Source organism: Parasteatoda tepidariorum, chromosome 9 (assembly GCF_043381705.1).
Source record: "Parasteatoda tepidariorum isolate YZ-2023 chromosome 9, CAS_Ptep_4.0, whole genome shotgun sequence".
Taxonomy (NCBI): Eukaryota; Metazoa; Arthropoda; class Arachnida; order Araneae; family Theridiidae; genus Parasteatoda; species Parasteatoda tepidariorum.
The window spans coordinates 85961161-85982781 of NC_092212.1; the positions used below are offsets into that span (position 1 = coordinate 85961161).

General features: G+C 30.2%; 1 protein-coding gene across 1 annotated transcript in view; it reads left to right on the top strand.

Moving 5' to 3' along the window:
* LOC107447256 (diacylglycerol kinase epsilon) overlaps positions 1–20190 on the top strand; it is a 34521-nt gene extending 14331 nt beyond the window's left edge. The window contains exons 5-11 of the mRNA XM_043054483.2: positions 3456–3599; positions 6544–6689; positions 12365–12431; positions 12512–12625; positions 16264–16466; positions 18174–18285; positions 19972–20190. Coding sequence (XP_042910417.1) covers positions 3456–3599; positions 6544–6689; positions 12365–12431; positions 12512–12625; positions 16264–16466; positions 18174–18285; positions 19972–20091 — 906 coding nt within the window. The 3' untranslated portion in view covers positions 20092–20190. The remainder of the gene's footprint in view (positions 1–3455; positions 3600–6543; positions 6690–12364; positions 12432–12511; positions 12626–16263; positions 16467–18173; positions 18286–19971) is intronic.
* Positions 20191–21621: the final 1431 nt, after the last annotated feature.

Sequence of the window (21621 nt, forward strand, 5' to 3'; positions counted from 1 at the left end):
TAAAAAAATAAGGAAAGACTAACCGTGCTACTAACATGCAACATGACAGGAACTGTGAAAAAAAAAACTTTAGTGATAGGAAAGAGTTTAAAACCTCGATGTTTTAAAGAAGTAAAACACCTGCCCACCAGTTATGCCAACAGCTATAACACATGGATGACATCCAGCATCTTCACAAAATTTCTTCTTGAATGGGACAAGGAGCTGAAAAATGAAAAGGTCGTCTTACTTTTAGACAATTGTTCTGCGCACCCTGCTGATGAGGACTTGAGTTTGAAAAACATTAAATTAGTGTTTTTGCCACCCAACACTACAGCTATTATTCAACCCCTTGATCAGGGAATCATAAGATCATTCAAGTTTCATTACAGAAAAATGGTTGTTCAAAAAATCATTAGTGACATAGACTGTGACAGCTCTTCGGAACTCTTAACTGCAAACAAACTATCGAAATCCCTTACGATTTTGGAATCAATGCATTTGATTCGTAACTCATGGGACATTGTTTCAACCCAAACAATATCAAATTGCTTTAAAAAGTGTGGATTAAGCACTGGTGATGGAGCTGATAACTGTTTCGAAGAAATGCTCAGCAATGAAGAAAATGATATGGACGAGAATTTTTCATGTTACGTAGCTATTGACGATCACCTACAAACATCAGGAGAAAAATCTGATTCTGAAATTGTTACTGACATCAAAAATTGCAAAGTTATTTCCAATCAAGAAATGGAGGAATCAGACTCATCAGTGCCATCTTCAATGGAAGTCAGAAAAGCACTTAATGTATTGCAGCAAGCTTTAGAACAAAGAGGAGGGAATATTGAAAACTATAAAAACTTCTATAAACTCTCAAATGATGTTGAAAAGTTAATTTTAAATACTGCAACTCAAGCAACCATTGATCGGTTTTTCGCAAAAATTTTGTAAATTTAATCTTATGTGGAATTTTACTTTATTAAAATAATCAAATTTGTTAAAATAAAGCATTAATGTTGTCATTATTTCAGCTTTTAAAGTGTGTGCATTTAGAATATATCGTGAAAATGTGATTTTTTTTTCAAATGTTGAATCGCCTCTTAATAAAATCAGCCGCTTAATAAAATTAAAAGAGCATAAAACGAAAGTGACTTTAATAAACGGTGGGCACTGTATTAACTATAATATATTTATATATTATTCAAAAAATTATTTTGCAGAGTGTTAATTATGGTTAAATATTAAAAACAATTGAAATAAATTCAGAAAATAAGATTGTAAACATACCTGAAAAGCATTTTTAATGAAAATAATCTGATCTTTTTGTTTGTTTATTAATTTTTTTGACTGTCAAGTCAACCAACAAAGTATGCATTGAGTCCAAATCACGATTTCTTTGTGAATTGTGCTCCACCCTCTATGGAAGAAAATTCTCTTTCAGGTGTTAATGTGTATGGTCATTTGTGACTCAGCGTGAAGGAAATGAAATCTAATAGGAATCTGTGACATCAATTCTAAGAATGAATAGAGAAAATAAGGTTCAAATATGGAAAAAAAATTGTTTTACTGGGGCAATAGCTTTAGAGAATATCGTAATATTTTGAGAAGCATGACATTAATTCATATGCAAGTTCGTCTGGACCACGAAACATTATTGCAATAAAGGGAGTTGTATTGGATATCGTCGTAGTGAGAGTTCACCGTATATATACACAGTTGGACCTCTATTTAATAAAGTCGCTGAATTCCAGATAAAAAATTTGTTGTATGAAAAATTCGTTTAACAGTAAATCACCATTTGAAATACTAAAACGGCATAAAACTTGTTTTAAATTCATAAACACTAGACTTAAATAGGAATTGAGACACCTTTATTTTGTAAATTATTATCTACTATCGAATTGTTTCAAATGATTTTATCATATGAAGGTCTTGTGATTTCTTTATCATTTCCATCGCCTTCCTCACAATTTATTGCTGTATTGATTTTATTTTCCACACTGTCCAAAATATCTGATTCAGTTAATATTTCTGTGGGTGCAGCTTCAGAATCAATAAAAGGAAAGTCATTAATCTATAAATGGTCGTTGATTTCGTGGTTCTCTCTTAGATGTTCCCATATTTTTTTAAGTTCTTCTAAATGAATGTCATCCTTGTCTTCCGCACATTCCAAATTCTTCATGCTGGCTAAGAATTCAGCTTTAGCAAAGCTGTTACGAATAGTAATATCTGTGACATCATAGCTTTAGAAATTTCTGTTATGCTTTCTCGTAAATTGAGTTTTGGCACAGATTCCTGTACGAAATGCAAATAAGAAGGTAAGGGATTTTACCGCTTCCTCTAAAAGTTAAGTGGCTGCAAAAATCAATTCAAGGTCATTTCCATCAAAAAATGTATTAACAAGTTTGAAATGTTTCAAATTATTTTGGGAAATGGAGAAAGTAAGTAAGAGAAGTTTGTTAAATATAAAGTTCACTTAGCTATTTGGAAGTCATTTTACGAAGAATTCGTTAAATAGAAGTCCGACTGTGTGTGAGTATATATATTGGGAGTACAAATTAGTTCAGTCCGTTTTCAAAAGATGACTCTGGCTGTTATGAATGTTTCATAGTGACAGCTGGTTTCGGTGGTTTCAGATAGGTCGGACATCTGTCAATAATTTTCAGTTTATATCGCTTTGAGTTACATTCAAAAACCCTGTTTTCTACTTTGTTGAATCTGTCAAATTTTGTGGTAACTAAGTAGCATTTGCTGGACGTTTTATATTTCTGCTTTAATTGGAGGAAAAGTGCACCTGAACTGCATCGAATGCTTGTAGAAGTTTATGGTGACAATGCTCCAATTTACGAATCATGTAGAAAATGGTTTCAACGTTTCAAGAATGGTGAATGATGTTGTATAATATGAACTGCTACAACCTGGTGATTCCATTACCGGCGATCGGTATAGGTTAGAACTGATTCGTTTGAGTCGTGCATTACAAGAAAACAGCCGGAATATGAGTAAAGACATGACAAAGTTATACTGTACTCGCAGGACATTGTTTCTACTACTTACTGGGTGTTCCGACGAATGGAGCACAATTTGGCAGGTCACTGGTTCACTTCTTTGGCAGAAATCGAAAATTAGCTCCTAACTTGGATCACCTCAAAAGACGAGAAATTTTTTCGGGGTGGAATTTGAAAATTGCTTGAGAGGTGGGAAAAAGTAGTGGCCATCGAGGACAATACTTTTATTAATCTGTTCATTAATTTTGTTCTGAAATAAATGCATTTTAGATCACAAAATAATGGACCGAACTAATTTGTTGTCCCAATATATATCTGAAATCTGTATTAAAAACTATAATTGCAGTTTTTTTTTTTTTTTTTTTTTTTTTAATATTTCAGATTTATATTATTTTTTTAAGACTCTATTCATTAAAGTAAGGAGTAGCTGTTGAGAGAGGAAAACTTAAATACCATTTTTATTTTTAGGTAATTGATTTGGATGAGGTGAAACCGGAGAATGGACTGCTGTGGTGTAAGTTGATCACAGATCACACCTGTCGCATATTGGTTGCTGGCGGAGATGGCACCGTAGGATGGGTCTTGAATGCCATTGACAGTTTGAATATTGAGGTATTCACCTTAATGTATCTTTTTATAATTGCCATTAATACCATAAATTCTGATTAAAATGTTGAATTATGATGAAGAGCAAAATTTAAAACATAAAACAGTTTATTTAATTGACTTCAAAATATAGTAAATTACATGGATTTAACAACAATTATTCAGTTTCCTCTTTTCTCTCCAAAGCCTGTTTTTTAGACTAAAATCTGATCTTTATAATTTGGTGCTGGTCTTTTTTTTTTTAATGATTTTAAGATAATTTTAAAGAAATGTTTCCATTATACGATTTAAGACAAGATATGGATTAAATCTTTTAAATGAAGATCTTGGCAATTATATGTTACAACTAACTACGAAATCATGAATCTCTCATTATTTTGGAAAAGTTTGGGAGCATCTGAAGTTTACACTTGATTTAATGATTTTTTTTAGTTGAAGAATGCGATTTAGGAGTTCATCCCTTACCTATCACTAATTTTTCACCATTCTAAATTTATACAAAGTTTTAAAAAAAAATCAAAAACAATAAAACATCTCAAAAAATATACATCTGATGGAAAAAGTTTTTTTAAATTTTTTTATTATATATGGGGGACACTTGAGTCTATTTCCCATTGGTCTCAGAATTGCTACTCTGTTATTGTTACCCAGTGGACACCTGTGACGAAGCCACAGCGGTGGGATAGCGTCGCCCTCATCCTACCATCCATGCTTGCAGTGGGACTAAAACCCACAACCAGTGGCCCTGTAGTCGAGTACAGTAACCACTGGACCTGTGATTGGCAGCTTGAAAATAGACTCGTTCAATTTTCGCGAAAGTTATTCAATCTCGATGTTCCACTGCCCGAGGGGCAATTTTTTACTAAAGATTCAGTTTTTCATGAAAGGAAAACTGCTTATTTGATGTCATGCATTTTGCTTCACAGATGGAGCTGCAACCCAATAAATTTAAATAAGATACAAACTCATTAAAAAGATAATAATAAATCTGAATTTTTTTTTTTATTTAAAAAATTTATTAAAAAAATGAAAAATATCTATTTTTATGTTTTTAATCTGATGAATTCGAAAAATAAATGAAGAAATAGCACTAGAATTGTTTTTAGTTTTATTTTTTGAAAAAAAATGTATAAAAATTTAAAAATGTGCATTTTTATGTTCTTAATTTGACAAGTTTCAAAATGTTTCACTTTAAACAGTTTGTTCCTGATTTTAATTTTTCCTCGTTTACAGCGCCATCTGTGAAGCAAAATGCATAAATCTTGATCAAATAGGAGTTTTTTCTGGAGAATCCAAATCGCAGATAAAATATGGGGGGTTCATATCTAAGATTTCTAAAACCCAGCCCTAGGGATGGGATGGAACATCAAAATGGGTTTCATTGCATCAATATGTATTTCTTAAGTTATCTGATTGTAACTAAACTTTTTGTTTTTTAAGTGTTATTTTTGTTTAGCCTCTCATAAGCTCTGCATCAAAAGAAAGACACTTTTATTTTGATTAATATTTTGTTTCAATTTATATACTAATACATATATAATGTGTACAATGTATATAATATTTTTATGTAGAGCCTCACCTTGGAAAAATAAGTATTTTTCATTTATCCATTCATAGAATATTATTCATTTTTTATTTAAATTCTGTATATTTCCTCATCTACTTAAATTATCCATGCACAACAGTTTATGTAACAACTGTTGTCTGCAGGCTCTTCCAGTAAAGTAAAAATAGGGATTCATTTGGACACACTATTTAATTTAAAAGAATGAAATGTGTGGAAATAAAAACTTCAGTTAACTGTATCTTACCCAGAAAAGAGAGAAAAAAATAGTTGTAAAATTATTTCATTTTATTAAAAGTAAATCATCTGTGTCTATTGCCTTTTTTTTAATTATAATGCATATATTAAGGCTTTAAAAATTTTCACTAATAAATAAATTTTATTACCAGAGTGTGGTGTGATGATCCAGAAATTCTTAAAAAGTGACCTTAAAAAAAGCTTGGAGAAACATTAAAATTGCATTTTATTATCAAATTTTTTTTTGTTGATAGTCTTAAAATGTATAATAATGGACATCTAATTCTTGAATAATCAGTCGAAACCTCTTTTTGCGAAAACCGACGCAATAACGAAAATTTGTTTTACCGGTATTACGAATTTCAACATTAACCAAAATTATTTCCTTACATTTGAATTTTTCGCATAAAAAATATTGCATTTAATTAGAGTTTTGATCTATTTGTACTCTACATATAGAAAATATCAAATCTATATTTTAAAAGCTCACAAAAACAACTAAGATTAAAAGGATTACTTAAAAGAATTGTTTTCTGTACAAATGATTTAGAAGAAATTATAAACTTCTCTAAATAATACACATTTTCAAACAACTGAACTCACTCTTTAGGAAAGTCACTTCTTCAAACATGATATCATGTGTTGGAGTTTTCAGGTTGGTCCCTACCTTGTGTCTTTTATGCTTTTCATGCCTTTTTATTTTGAAGATCAAAAATATTTGATTCCTGAGATCGTTTTGAAAAATGGAAAAGTGTTTTGATCATGAGAGAAAGCTTATTTTCACCTTCGGATTACGAATTTCCTAATATCAGTATTTTCAATTTGTCGTTTCTATGGAGATTTATTTGCGGATTCAGAAAGCAACTGCTACATCTAAATTTTCACTATTTCGAATTTTGCTAGAATGGGGTTTGACTGTATATCTTTAAATCCAAAAGAAAATATTTATGTTTTATAAATTATTAATACCAGCTCACTTTTTATTGGAGCATACTTAAAACGTGAAACTCAAAATTTATTCACAAACAAATTACTCTTAAAATACGAATAATAACTCGAAAACCGTAAAAAGGGGGAAAAATAGCTAAAAAAGACTGTGTTTCTGTAATTGCTTTTATGACTCCTTTATTCACTTCATTCCTTTATTAGCCATTGCCACAGATATGCATTTTGCCTCTCGGTACTGGAAACGACTTATCCCGAGTGCTGGGTTGGGGACACTGTTACTCGGGTGAAGTTGAAGTGAAGAAAATCTTGGATCAAATATCAGCAGCTACTCTCACAAAATTGGACAGGTATTTTACACCATTGTTGTTTCCAACCTATTTCAACTTATGATGTCACTTTTCACATTTTTTAGCCTCACAATTCTAAACAATGTTTTTTCTCTGTAATATATTTGTTTTTCCAATGCAAGCCAATTTATGTTACAAACATTCTTAAGGACAGTCTTTTTTGAACTCATTTTATGACAACTGTAGTGTATCTACCACTACAAATATATAATTTCAATTCACTAGTATATGAGACACGTTAACTCGATTCTACGGTGGGGTAACTCTTCACAGATGAAGGTCGATAGTGTCAATAACTACTATTCCCACATAATTGGAAAGTTGTTTAAAATCTAATGTAAATGATTATTATTTATGCACTAACTTCCCTTCGCACCTTTTGTAGGCTTAGGACTGACAGTACTATCTAAAATAGCTCTGGCGTGTTTAAAAGTTTTTTTTTTTTCAACTTTTAAATATTTTTAATTAATTTTCTTAAACTTTTTTTTTCATTTTGAATTATTTTTATCATATATCAGTTTTTTATAATTTTTTTGTCAATTACTGATTTTACCACATTTTTCATTATTTTCCATTGCAAAAGAAATCCAGCAATGATTTTGTTTAAAAGAAGATCATTTTTTTTTTCTTGAGCAGCCATATATCCCTTATTCTTTTTAAATAAATCAACCGAACTGGATCAACATCATTTTGACGTTTTAGCCAATTTATTGCAAAATCTTATGAATTGCATGCCTCTATATGAGAAGGTCCATTATCTTGAACTTGATCACCTACTTCTTCCTCTTCGTCTGTGGAGTTCCGATTTTCCTTCAAAATTTCAGCAACAATTTCATCATTTTCATCCGAAAGATCTATTGGTTCAGAAACTTCAGTTTCGCTTGTTTTTTTGTTAAGAATTTTATTCCAAGATTTAAGATTCCAAGCAATGTAATCACTAATCATTAACCATAAATGACAACTACCCATCCCCCAATTATAGAACTTCAGCACTTATCTATTCATAAACTCCTTCTGCATTCCAACCATTGTAGACTATCAAAATGAAGCTTGAATTCTTGGAAGATAATTTTCAGTTGTAAAGGGCTAAAAGGGTATGTAGGTTTAACTGTATCACAATACATGTATGTATGGCTACTATAAGAAAACTGCTAAAAAGGTTGTAAATTAAATATGGTCTTCAGATGTAGGGGATATTGTTTATTCTTCTTAATTTAGAAAAATTGTCCATAGGTTAAAAAGTATTCCAAACTTTAAAAAAAAAAATTAATTCAGACATAGTTCGGATAATAAGGGTGCGGATAATCGGCGCTCTACTGTATTTACAAAACTGAAACATATTTGAGATCAATGCTGACTTTTCATCTTTGACACATTTTTTCACATTTCTCTTTGGATGGTTTTTTCTGTTTTAGTACACAATTTTGCTACTCAAAAAACTGAAAAAAATTGCACTGTAATTAACATATCTATATTTGTCAGTAATATTACAATTATTTTCCCTTTGCATTTGCTAAATCTTAGATATATTTCTCCTATTATTGGTTATATTATTCATATAAATTATTTTAATTTATATTTCCAAATGTCCTTAATTTTATTTTAGTTAATGTTTTTATATATATATATATATATATCAGTAATGTAGCATTTAAGATAACAACATCTGAACTTTTATATCATAGAATTTAGTTACATTAAAAATTTCAATTATTGTCCTTTTGTGAGTAAGTGTGAATAGGCAATCCCCGAGAACAACCCTGATTAATCTTAAGAAAAATAAAAAGCAAGTTTGGCATGATTTAAAAGCATTTCATGCAAAAAAATCATTAATATAAGTCACTGATATTTTTTTTTTAAATCTTAAATTTATAAATGTAAAAAATATTATTTATACAATACTGTATTATTTAATATTTGCTTAAGGCTGTAGAAATAATCATTGTTTGATATCGAATCTCCCTGATAATAATTGTTTCACTCATAGAATGAGGAATAAGTAATGAGATTTTTTTTCAGGAGCTTAAGGTAGATTAATTTTTCACTTCATATAATTTGCTGTTTTACTATTAATAAATATATTTCAGTTATACTCATTTAATTTTACACATATTTATTTTAAGTAATTTTAAAACTTATTAAGTCTTATATTTGTACATCTAATTGCAAATAAAGAATAAAAACTTGTTCAAACTTGAATAATTGTTTTTTAAAAATGTTTTCTGGTCTAAATTAATTTACGTTTCATTTTACAAATTGCTTTCTGTTTTTGCAATTTATTAAGTAGAGTTTGATTAAAAAAATAACTGACTTTATTTATTCAGTAATTAGTTAGCAATAATTAAATATTAACTGCTTCCCTTACCAATTTTTTAACAAAAAAAAAAAATGCAAAAAATCAGCATATTTTTTTTAAAATTCATTAATAAATACAAGAAACTAAAACGAAACATGATGCATTTTCTTTGTGTAAAAAAACATTTAATTGACCATCAGGTTTACTCTCCCGAGCAAATGAAGAAAGATAAATCTTTGTATGACAGTTTTTGAAACAGAGGACACAGCAAAGTGAAGCAATACATTCCAAACGTCAGTGAAGTGATATTTTAAACTTTTTTTGTTCTATGTAAATTCAGCAACTATTGTATTTACAATCACACATGTGCAGTCCCACAAATCAACAACAGAACTTGGCAAACTTCCAATTACAGCAGATTTTCTTCTTCTTCTTTTTGCTTGAGCCAAGTTAACTTGGAATAATCAGGGCAGACTGTTTATTATTAGTGGTATTAGGAATTTTAGTTGCCGTATTGTTTTAAAACAATATAAGTATTTTTACATTTTATCAGAGTTTTAATCATTAAACGCAAAAAAAAAATTTTTTTCAAAAATCTGATTGAAATTTTTGTTTAAATATTCCGTGCTTAATATATTATTTTTAAAAAACCAAGATAAATAGCCTCAATGTTTCACTTAGGGACGCTAAAGCAGAGTTGCCACTCCATAGGGTAAACCTGGAAAATACAAGAAATTTAAAAATCACCTAAAATAACAAGGAAAATGCAGGGAATTTCGATTTTTTTTTCTGTACAAACTGGGAAAATACAGGAAATTTTGTTTCTTATTTTTGGCTTTTAAAAAATGGTGACCACTCAAAGCATAAGCTATGGGATATTTAACCATGATATTTCAGCTATACTGCACTATTACATTTACTATAGCATTATTTAAGTATGTTCAGCTGTTTTTCCAGCAATTAAGGCTAATAAATCTAGTTAGCCCAATATTGCTCATGCAAGAGCACAGTAATTGTTGTTTCCTCTTAATCCGGGTGCTTAGTGTTTTTAAAAAGTGCTTAAAGGTGCTTATTTTCGATGTTCGCTTTTTAAAACCCTTAAGGGTGCTTTTTTCATTGGGTGTTTTTAAACAGTGCTTAATTTTCCCTTTTCCAAAATGAGATTTTTCCTGTACCATGTTGATTTTCATTACGAATTATGCAGGAAGACACTGTTCACATTGTTCTATTCAACGTTTTAACAATTAATTCAACCCCAATGTATTTCGGCGCATCGTCAGACCGTAGCTTATGAAAACGACATTCGATTTACGTGATTCAAATATCTTGACAAATGTCAAATACAATGCCAAACGAATTCTTTTTTTAAGTGACTGTTAAAATGAGATACAACCGCCAATTGTCAAAAACTTTCCATCCCTGTCTAATTATGATATTCTTTTCTGAAAAATATTATTAAAGTGCTTAAAAGGTGCTTATTTTTTGTTGAATAATTTGGCTACGCACCCTGTTAATATATTGTGTACAGGAAAAACAGGAAATTTTTTTTCTGAGCTCAAGCAGTTCTAATAAATCTAATATATTAAAATGATCCACCAAAAATGAGTATTTATTGAATGGTGATAATTAATAATTTATTCCACGGAACTAATGTTCACAACTTTTGATAAACAAAAATATAAATTTTTTATTAATATTTTTTACAAAGTAAACACTTTCTTAAAGTTATTTAAACTAAAAAAAATTATTTAGACATATTATTTACCAATGTGCAAACTCATTCATTGTAATGAAATATTACATGTGTGCAATTTCGGCTCACGGGCCAAGCTGGGTGCAGTTAGCCTGGCCCCTTAGTATTTGAAATTTATGCATCAAGTATTTTATCCTTGTTAATATTTTAATAATTATTGTTTTAGTATTTTCTACTTAAAATATGACACTAAAAAGTAATTATAACATATCTAAACTTAATCATTTGAAAGAAACTTGTTTAGGAATCGAAACAATTAATCCATTTTAAGGGATGCAACCATCTGAAAAAATGTTGCTAATAGATAGTCCTTTAAATTGGAGCTCTTCAAATATTTATTTTGTATGTCAGTAAAATAGGATTTTTCACTGCTGAGTTTGTTTTAGTGCCATGAATTCTTTTGCCTTCTGTGTTAAGTTTAAAATGACAAAACTAAAGAATTGAACTTTGGTTGCTGCAAATTCAATAAAAATCAAGCTCTACAATGATAATACTGAAGAAAAAAAATTAAGCAACAATTTTTCTGTTTTGTTGTACCAGGCAGAAAAAGACACCCTGAATAACTTTTGATGTATTGACTACATCTTCACATACTAGTACTCAAATTTAATAGTTTATAGGGGTGAACCGAAATATGCTAATTAAGTAGTGAAGACACTTTAAGTTACAAAATCAAACACAAAAACATACTTTCTCTCAATAAACCTACCTTTATTTTGGCATATTAGGATTTCTGACACTCAAAATTCGGGGGGTAGCCGTAATCAGGGAAATAAGTTTCCAATAGTTCTGAAAGAAGAGCAGGCGAAGGTTTGGACCCACGAAAATAGCCCAATAAGGTAACATTAAACAAAATTATATTGGCTTTTTACATTTTACGTATTTCACTTTGTCTATAAAACTTATTACGCTAATCGGAAAAAAAATTTTACACAATTATATAAATCGGCTTATCCATAGACAATTTTATGCAAAAAATGTTTTTTTAATTATTATTTATTATTTTTTTAATCATTTTTAATTTTTAAATCATTTTTAAGAATTTAATTATAAAATTACATTCTTACTACATGTAAAATTAAAATTGCGTTATAAACTGTTATATAAATAGCAGTTGCAAAATAGGAACAAAATCAGTAAAATAGTTTAAGTAATCAAACTGTAAAATCCTGCATTTAAAATTTGATTTTTTTAAGAACTTCTTTAACATGGTGTGTAACGTTTTTTAAAAGCCCTTAAAGTTGGTATTTTCATTAGGTAAAAAGTGCTTAGTTTTTCCCTTTTCAAAAATTGAGGTTTTAATTCTTTACCATGTCCATTTTCTGCACGTATTATTCAAAAGCATGCTTTTCCCATTGTTCTATTCAACATTTTTACTATTCATTCAACCACAATCCATATCGGCGTACCATCGTTCCATAGCGTTTGAAAGCGCCAATCATTTTACATGTTTCACATTATTTTATCATGATCATGTAAAATCTTTGAAAATTATTTTGCATTTTGTTAATGTATATAGTACTTAAAAATATTTTTAAGTGCGTAAAAAAGTACTCAAAAGGTGCTTTTGTTGAAAGATTTGGCTATACACCCTGTGAATCAGTTTTGTTGTTATTTTCATTTCAGGTGGAAAATCAACCTAACACCCATTAGGCACTTACCTATGTTAAAACCTATGCGACATCCTTCAAAGGTATTTCTGGAAATATATTTTTTAATTAATGTTACGCATGTTTTAACGTCGTATTTTAATGTCACAATATATTTTTTCAGGTATATTTTATGAATAATTATGTATCAGTTGGAGTAGATGCTTTGGTAGCACTTAACTTCCATAAAACAAGAGAATCAAAGTTTTATCTCTTTGGAAATCGATTGATTAACAGGGTAAGAAATTTTTAAAATCATTTTTTTTTTTATAAGGTTGCAAGTTTTATTTATTTATTTATTTTTTTTGCATTAATTTCAACCATTGTTAGCAAAAAAGAAAGAAAATAAATAATTTATTTTTATTTGTGTGCATACCCATACCTGCAAAGTCTCCCATTTATTAGTTATTGCCAGGTCTACAGTATGTTGAGTGTTAATAGTTTAAGTCGAGCCGGGATGGCTTATGGATAGAGCGTTCGCCTTCCAAGAAGGTGAACCCAGGTTCAAATCGCAGCGATGACTGGTCAATACTAATTCCGCATCTGGCTTGCATCGACCACAGTGCTATTTTAAACTATCTTCAGTGGTAGGCGGATCACGGGTTAAGGTCCCCTTGTCGTCAGACTAACTGTGGGAGGTTTTTTGGTTTTCCTCTACTTGTAACTCAAATGCAGTTTAGTTCCATCAAAAAGTGTTCCACGAAGATAAATTTCTCCCAACACTTGATCCTGGAGTTTCCTCGTCTTCTGGATTGGGTTTAAAATAAGGCTACTGAGTTGATGAGTTGAACATTAGTAGTCGTAAATTCAGAACATTGGGTCGGCTGTTCGACAACGGTCATGAAATAGAAGAAATAAGTACATTTTAATAACAATTTTCATGTATTTAGAAAGAATAAATTCCAATAGAAAAAAAATGTCGTTTTTTTTTAACTCTTTACTGTGCTCTTTTGTATACATGCAAAGCTAAGTTTCTAATTTATGGGCACTTTAATTATTTTCTTTGGGCACCGCATATTATTATTATTTTTTTTAAAAGCTAACTTAAATTTTTCCCCACCCTTGGCTAGAGAGTGGAAAATCCTGTCCTGCAGCGCCAAATTGAGAGAAGGTGGGAAATTTGAAAGTTAGTTTTTCTCTCTCCCTGCTTCCCCAAGTTAAGGAAGCTGCTGGTACGTGGTGAACGGTCACCAGCGACAAAATCCACAGATAAGTTTTTTTTATCTTTTGTTTTATGCATAATTTATAATAAGGACTGAAATGTGTATGAGTAACTATTTAAAATTACAGTAATGTTAGCTAAATTAAGATATAAAATTGTCGAGCATCTAATGTAAATTTTAGTTTAAAATATCGATTATTTAATGCAAATAAGTATGATAAATAAGATAATTTCTAATTTCTTTTTTTTAATTCTAAGTGACTTGCCTATTCCTTTTTCTTTCAGCTAACATATTTTTGAAATGTATAGTAATTAGCTTAATGATTTTGGCTTATGTAACTTTACTTACTTCATTGTGACGGTGATAAAATTTAATCTTAAATTAAAAATAAATCACAACGCATGTACTTATTAAATTTATAAATTCTTTTTGTACGCATACTTATTCACCGCTACGACATAACCTAGTATACACACTGTTATGCACTTATACAAATTGACTGAAAATGTTTATCCCCTCTCAAAAAATTGTAACTTTCTTTTTTCTGCATTTTACCTGTGCTCCTTGACAAATCCTGCAAATGAAAATAATTACAGGGTATCTGTGCACCTCAAAAGTCATGAATTTTGGTACTGAACAAATTTTGTCATGAAATGTCATGATTTGAACTATTTTTTTGAAAAAAATCATGGCAAGTCATGGATTTAGGTAGCCAGAAAAATCTAATTTTTAAAATGGAATTTACCAGATAAAATTAGATAGATATTAATAGATAAAAAGAAATTAAAAAAAAGAAAAAAAAGAAAACCTCTCACCTTTTTTCTTCTCTACAAGCTGTTCCGAATTTTCCCTCCTTATAAATAAGCAAAAGAAGATAAACTCAAATCTGAAATGCTGTTAACAAATATTTTCCATTTCAAGCGCAGGATGATAAAAACAATAAGGGGTAGTTCTAATTTAACTAAAAGCCAAGCTTCAAGCTTTAACTTTCATTCCAAGTTATCTATTTAATTAATTTTGTAATGAAGTATTAAGATTCAGTGCTGTAATAATTGTTAATTTAGTAACTCAGTCAGTGATTCTCAATCTTTTTTCTGTCGTGACACGTATTTGACGATTTTAAATAGTTCATAATAATAATTTTGAATGTATAATAGTTCATAATAATAATTTTGAATGTATAATAATTCATAATAATAATTTTGGATGTTAAATTAAATAGCATGTACTATGAAAACAACGGTATGTTTAAGAAAGAATTTATTTTTAATGAGAAATTTGAGCTTGATGTTTTTTGATATTTTGTTTTTATAACTATTAATTGCATAGCTCATATTAATTATTAGCTTTTATTTCCATTTGTTAGTTAATATTTAACTTGCTTTCTTTTGTTAACTATTAATTTTAACTGTCATTTAATTTCCTACTCATTTTAAGATTGTCAGAAATCGCCGTCAAAGATGTTCACGCCGTTAAAAGTATAATATATAAGTCAATCTATAAAAAGTATATATATATATATAATATTATGTATATATAATATTATATATATATATATTGGGAGTATAAATTTGTTCCGTCTGTTTTTCTTTTGTGATTAAAAATGCATTTATTTCAGAGCAAAATGAATGAACAGATTAATCAAAATATTGTCCATCGATGGCCACTACTTTTTCCCACCTCGCAGGCAATTTTCGAATTCCATCTCGAAAAAATTTCTAGTCTTTTGAGGCGATCCAGGTTAGGAGCCAATTTTTGATTTCTGTGAAAGAAGTGAACCAGTGACCTGCCAAATTGTGCTCCATTCGTCGGAACAACCAGTAAGTTATAGGAACAATGTCCTGCAAATATGAGGGGTGCAGTAAAATATCCCACTTGAGCGTTTCCAAATAATTTTTCAGAACTTTTGCAGCATGAGGCCGACCGTTGTCATGCAGAAGTATAACTTTGTCATGTCTTTGCTCGTATTTTGGCTGTTTTTCTCCTAATGCATGGCTCAAACGAATCAATTGTAGCTTATACCAATCGCCCGTAATGGCATCGCCAGGTAGTAGCAACTCATAGTATGCAACACCATTCTTGAAACGGCGAAACCATCCTCTACAAGGTTTATCGGTTTTAGCATTGTCACAATAAACTTCTACAAGCATTTGATGCGCTTTGGCTGCACTTTTCTTATAATTAACGCAGAAACATAAAACCTCCCACAAATGCTGCTTAGTTACCACAACTTTAGTTTGATATTTTACTCAGATTTAGTTTGATATTTTATATTCAACAAAGTAAAAAGCAGGATTTTTGTATCGAACTCAAAGCGATATGACCTGAATATTATAGACAGATATCTAACCTCTCTGAAACCAGCTGTCACTATGAAACATTCATAACAGTCAGAGTCATCTTTTGGAAACGGACCGAACTAATTTGTACTCTCAATATAATTTTTGCTACACCATTTCTAAAATTTGGCCGCACGCAAAAGTGTTGTGATGCAGTGGTTTAGAATCACTGATCTAAGTGTTATTTTTTTTATCCAATAGTAAGTTTGTGCATATTTTTTTTAAGATTATGTATCAATTTAGAATAATAAGGGGTTGAGACAATAGACAATAAGGGGTTGATTTTAGAATTTAATTCAATTTCAGGAAAAATTGATCACCCAAGTGGGTCATTTTCATAATCTAATCATGAAATTAAATATCTTTTTTTTTAGTTTTTGTATCTTCTGTATGGAGCAAAAGATATTTTAGAGAGAGGCTGTGAGAATGTTCAGAGCAAGATTCAGCTCTATTTGGATGACAAGTTAGTTGAATTACCTGAATTAGAAGCTGTTGTAATACTTAACATATCCAGCTGGGGTGGAGGTGTGAAGCCATGGAATATGGGAACTCCAGAAACGACATACTCACCTCAAAAGTATGCTCAATTTTATTTATCATTAATTACAATGTTTTAATTATTCATTTATTGTATATATTTGTACAGTCCCTGGTGAAATTATTAGACGCACTGTAGTTTTTTTAGTAATTACATGATTTGCACGAGTTTATAGGCAATTCTTTCGTATTTAAACATACATATAATGAATTTTTATTCAAGAGATTTTTTATAGACTTCCTATTTGTATTTATTTTTAATGTCTTGCATGACAATGTTAACCCATTGATACAGGAGCGTAAACAAATGCAAACCTGTTTCAGTCGCATTCTCGCGTGCGTCAGATACGTACATGTTTCTGTGGCTTTGTGTTTATTCACAGTTTTTTACTATGCAGTTATTTGTTTATTTTGTGTGCAGTGTGTGAATAATCAATCAGAACATCATGGGTAAAAAATGTGATCAAATAAAGGAACTGAAGTAAAGTGAATGCTGAAATGCCACAAGAAGATTGAAAGTAGTGGACTGATCGGAAAGATACTGTACCCATTAAAACACTAAACTCAAGCATCACCGACTGCGGTGAGTAAGTAAGCGGGTGACCGCTTTGATCAGTCCGCGTATGGACCAGCAGAATATCGGTCCTCGTCAATCTGTACTACCGTCGAATGCTCGACTTCCCGATTGTCAGGCAACCAAAGCGGAGGAGCCTCTGCAGAGGATCCAAAATTGCATGTCTCTGGATCAAAATCAGGGATGTTTCCTTGACCGTCGCTAATAACCCATTGTGCAACGTCAATAAAATACCTACTAAATTAAAAAAGATTGCATTCTATGCATAAAGAAGAAAATTGAGTCGAGTGACGAATTGAGCCCGAAAGGAAAGAAAAGGCAGAATCTAATAATGTGGCCAGGCTCTGTATTAAAATGAACTGCAATGACTGAGAAAGGATTAAATAATAAAACATGAAACCTCCTAAGTGAGGTGTAAATTTAAAAAAAAAATTAACTAGGATCCTGCAAATTTCCATGGGTGGTGTAATATCTTTTTTGTTATCATCTATACATAATAATAAATGCGGCTGTGTGTGTGTCTGTCTGTCTGTAATCACAATATATCGCCCCAGAAGCTTCGCCCAGGCACGAAACTCGGCACATAATTGTGTTTTGACATAATGAAGAAGTATTTTTTTTCTTTTTCAAAAANAAAAAAATTAACTAGGATCCTGCAAATTTCCATGGGTGGTGTAATATCTTTTTTGTTATCATTACTAATATAACGAGTGATTGAAATTTTTTTACGATGTTGACGTTTAGAATAAGTCTGCCAGATCTTTAAAGCAAATTAAAGATATATTCAAGTTAAATGTAATATCAAATAAAGTGATTTTGAAGTTGTCTTTGAAAATTCATTTCAAATTACTCCTTCTCAATAAATGTTTAAATTGTTTATTTTTTGAAAAACAAAAACATTTTAAAAATTTATTTAAAGTGATTTATTTGAAAATGAAAAACAAAAACTGTCTTTTATATATATATATGTCTTATATACAAGTGAATTGGAATTATATTTTTGTAGCCTTAGATATATACACTACAGGCTCTAAATAAAAAATTTCTCGTTTCTAAAATCATCGAGGAAAAAAATACATATTAAAAATATTTTTGTCTAATTTTGTATTAATACGAAACCTTAAATTCATACCTTAAATTTTGTATTCAATCATATGTTTTTGTTAATTTAAGGCTGGACGATGGTTTGCTAGAAGTGATGGGCATTTACTCTTCATTCCACATAGCTCAACTTCAGATCGGATTGTCTGAACCACTAAGATTAGGACAAGCAAAAAATGTTAGGGTGAGTGATTTAAATTTTTTTTTGTTGAAGTTTTTTTTTTAATAAGTACAGAATTAATTGTTATAATACAGTCGAACAGTGAGCCTTCAAGGGACCGAAATTTCGGTTCACTGTATCCGTTCCGCAAACAATTTTAATTAATCTTTCCAAACTCCCCCACTTTTATTATACATTATTTAAATAAGTAACCAATAAAATGAAGTACAAAACTGACTGAAAAATAATACGTAGTAGCAAAAATGCGTTAATTTTTATTTTTTATTACTCTTTGCCTTGCCTACAAAAAAAATTAGTAATCTTTAGCTGATGCACAATCCTCCACGTCAGATATGGAAACATTTCCCGGCTCTCCGGTAATTTTTCCTCAATTTATGTTATTTAACCTGTTTTTGTTATTTAACAGTTTTTAAACCTGTTTTAACCATCCATTTGAGCACATCAAAGTTATCTTAGCAAATTCATCAGTTTTGGCTTGAATCGTTTGTGGCTTCTTTGAATGCTACCCATTCAATAATGAAGCAAGCAAGAAAAAATACTTATTGCTACATTCAATGCGATAGATGGTTTTAAAAATAGGTATTTATTTTGAATTAGAAATTTCGAAATCATTACAAAAAAATGAAGCAAATAAATCAGTCAAAGACAAAAAAAAGTTTCTAATATCCTGTTGTTTTACATCACTATATCCACAAAAAATAACATTATACATGTGTAGCAAGACACAAGAGCGAACATTACGTTCACTATATCCGGGAGTTTACTATAGCGGTGTTTGACTGTATAATTATTTTATTTCATACTTTATTCTTAAAATTTTTCTTTATTTTTTGAAATGAGCCTTGTCATGTTTAGCANTGTAAGAAAGTGCACTTGAGCGAAAAACCGTGGCACTGGGGAGTGAATCACATTAATTTTACTCGGCAGTTAAGGGGTTAAAAGTGTTTCAACCGTCAATTTTCTAATTTTGATCTATTTTTCGATAATTCAATGGCAAAAGTAAGATTTCTTGTCAATTTTTTGAGTTTGGAATATTGGAGAAAATATATGACGTTTTGTAAAAATTATTCATTCTATTTCTAGAAAACTTACATTTTTATGAAGAGAAGGAGGGAAATTTTATCGTTTTCAATATTGAAGGATTTTTAAGCATTATTGGCCATGTTATTGAAATTTATTTATCCACTCTTATCTTACTTAAACTTATTTCTAGAGAGATGCCTCAGTTATAAACAAAAAATACTGATGATAACTCAGTATTTTAAGTTACCATAGCTTTTTAAAAAATTGTATATTGTTAAAAATGTTTGTATATTGTGAAAATATTTTTTAATATTAATTCTTTATTTAACAAAGGAAAAAAAATCATTCATTTTTGAGACTATTCATGAATAAACTTGCATTTGTTTTAAAATAGAACTCAAAGTATATTGAAATAGTATTTCTTCAATAAAACTAAATTTTAAATTCCACTCATAAACTTTAGGAATTCAAACTAATAAATAAGCAAATTGTGATATTTACGTTTAATTTAACATAACAGAGAACATTCTTCCATCAAGGCAGTCCTCGCTCTTGTATGATCTACTACCTTTCTCCTGGAGTAATTTTTCATTCTATTATTTTACAAGGAAATGTTTGTGAAGCAATTCATTTTTTTTCCTTCAAAATTTGTATTTTTCTTTTCAGATTAAACTTCTTGAACGTTTACCGATCCAAATTGATGGTGAACCTTGGGAACAGCAACCCTGTGAAATTCAAATTTCTCTTCACAATCAAGCTGCATTTTTGTCAAACATTCGTCACTGAATCATTTGTGTTACAAAATTTGATGATTAATTCCATGTATATAAACACATCAAAAACGCTAAATATTATATAACACTATAAATTGAAGTTATATTTAAAGTGTCTATATTCAGTTCTCAAGTTAATGCTCAATAGAACCTCGTCAATCCAAACTAACTCTGATCATTACCTGTTAGGATTCAGGGCTGTGTTTTTGGCCTCCATGACATGTCATATTGTTTGAAATCGAACTAAAAAACTTAGTAGTGTATCTACCTCTACAAAATTTAAATTTCAATTCACTAGTATATAAGATATGAGCCGCCATTGTTCAGGGGATACAGCGTTCGCCTTCCGATTAGGCGAACCGGGTTCGAATCCCAGTCGATACGAATTCCGTATCCGACTTGCACCAACCACAGTGCTAACGTGAAATATCCTCAATGGTAGACAGATCATGGGTTAGAGTCCCCTTGCTGTCAGGCTAACTGTGGGAGGTTCTCATGGTCTTCCTCTCCATGTAACGCAATTGCGGTGTTAGTTTCATTAATAAGTTATCCACAAAGGCAAATTTCTGCCCATACTCAATCCAAGAGTTCCCTTGTCTTCTGAATTGGGTTCAAAATGACAAGGCTACGGAGCTGAACATTAGTAGTCGTAAACCCATAAGATTGGGTCGGCTGTTCAACGACGGTTATAAAATAAAAAGTATCTAAGATATGTTAACTCAATTCTATGACGGGGTACCTTTTCATAGATGAAGGTTGATGATGACTACTCACTCCCCACAACTTCACATACATGAAATAAAACGTTTTTAAACTATACATAATTTTTAAAAAAAAATGAGATTCTAATCAGTTGCAATCCTCGTATAGTAAAATAATTTTCAAAACTGTGGAAGCTAATTAGAATAATTAAATTAAAAACACATAATGGTATAACATATTAAGAAAAAGAATCGAATAGTAAGAAATAATTTGTCAAACTTAGCAGTAATTTTAAACATCTTCTCAATTCACATCAGCCATAAGCCGTACCATAATGCTCTTTCAATGAGTACTTTATTTAACTAAATTTAATTACTAAACAAAGTGGGTGGTGGTCAAGCAGTTTTAGTGACATTATGACTTAACATAAAACTTGCTCACATTAATTTATTTTACAGCTGCATATGAACCTTTACTAACGCGCAAATTAAACGCAAGTGAGAGTTGAGTACATAAAAACTTCTTCGGAAGGTAGAAAAATAGATGTCGGTTGCCTTTTTACGTTTTTCGAAATTTCTGATGACTGGGGTTTTACTGTACATATTTTTGTGCTGCTATTGAAACAATTTTGTGTTCAAATGCAAATTTTAAAGGATAGAAATAGATCATTTTAATTGGTAATATTTTTTATGGTTTTTCAAACAAATCACCCCTTATTAATTATACTTATAAAAAAACTACTTATAAAAATACTATCATTCATAGGTAGCCCTGTGTCAGAATTGTGTCCAGCTATCTGCAACGAAACTCTCTAGCACTAATGTCTTTCTGCAAGATACTT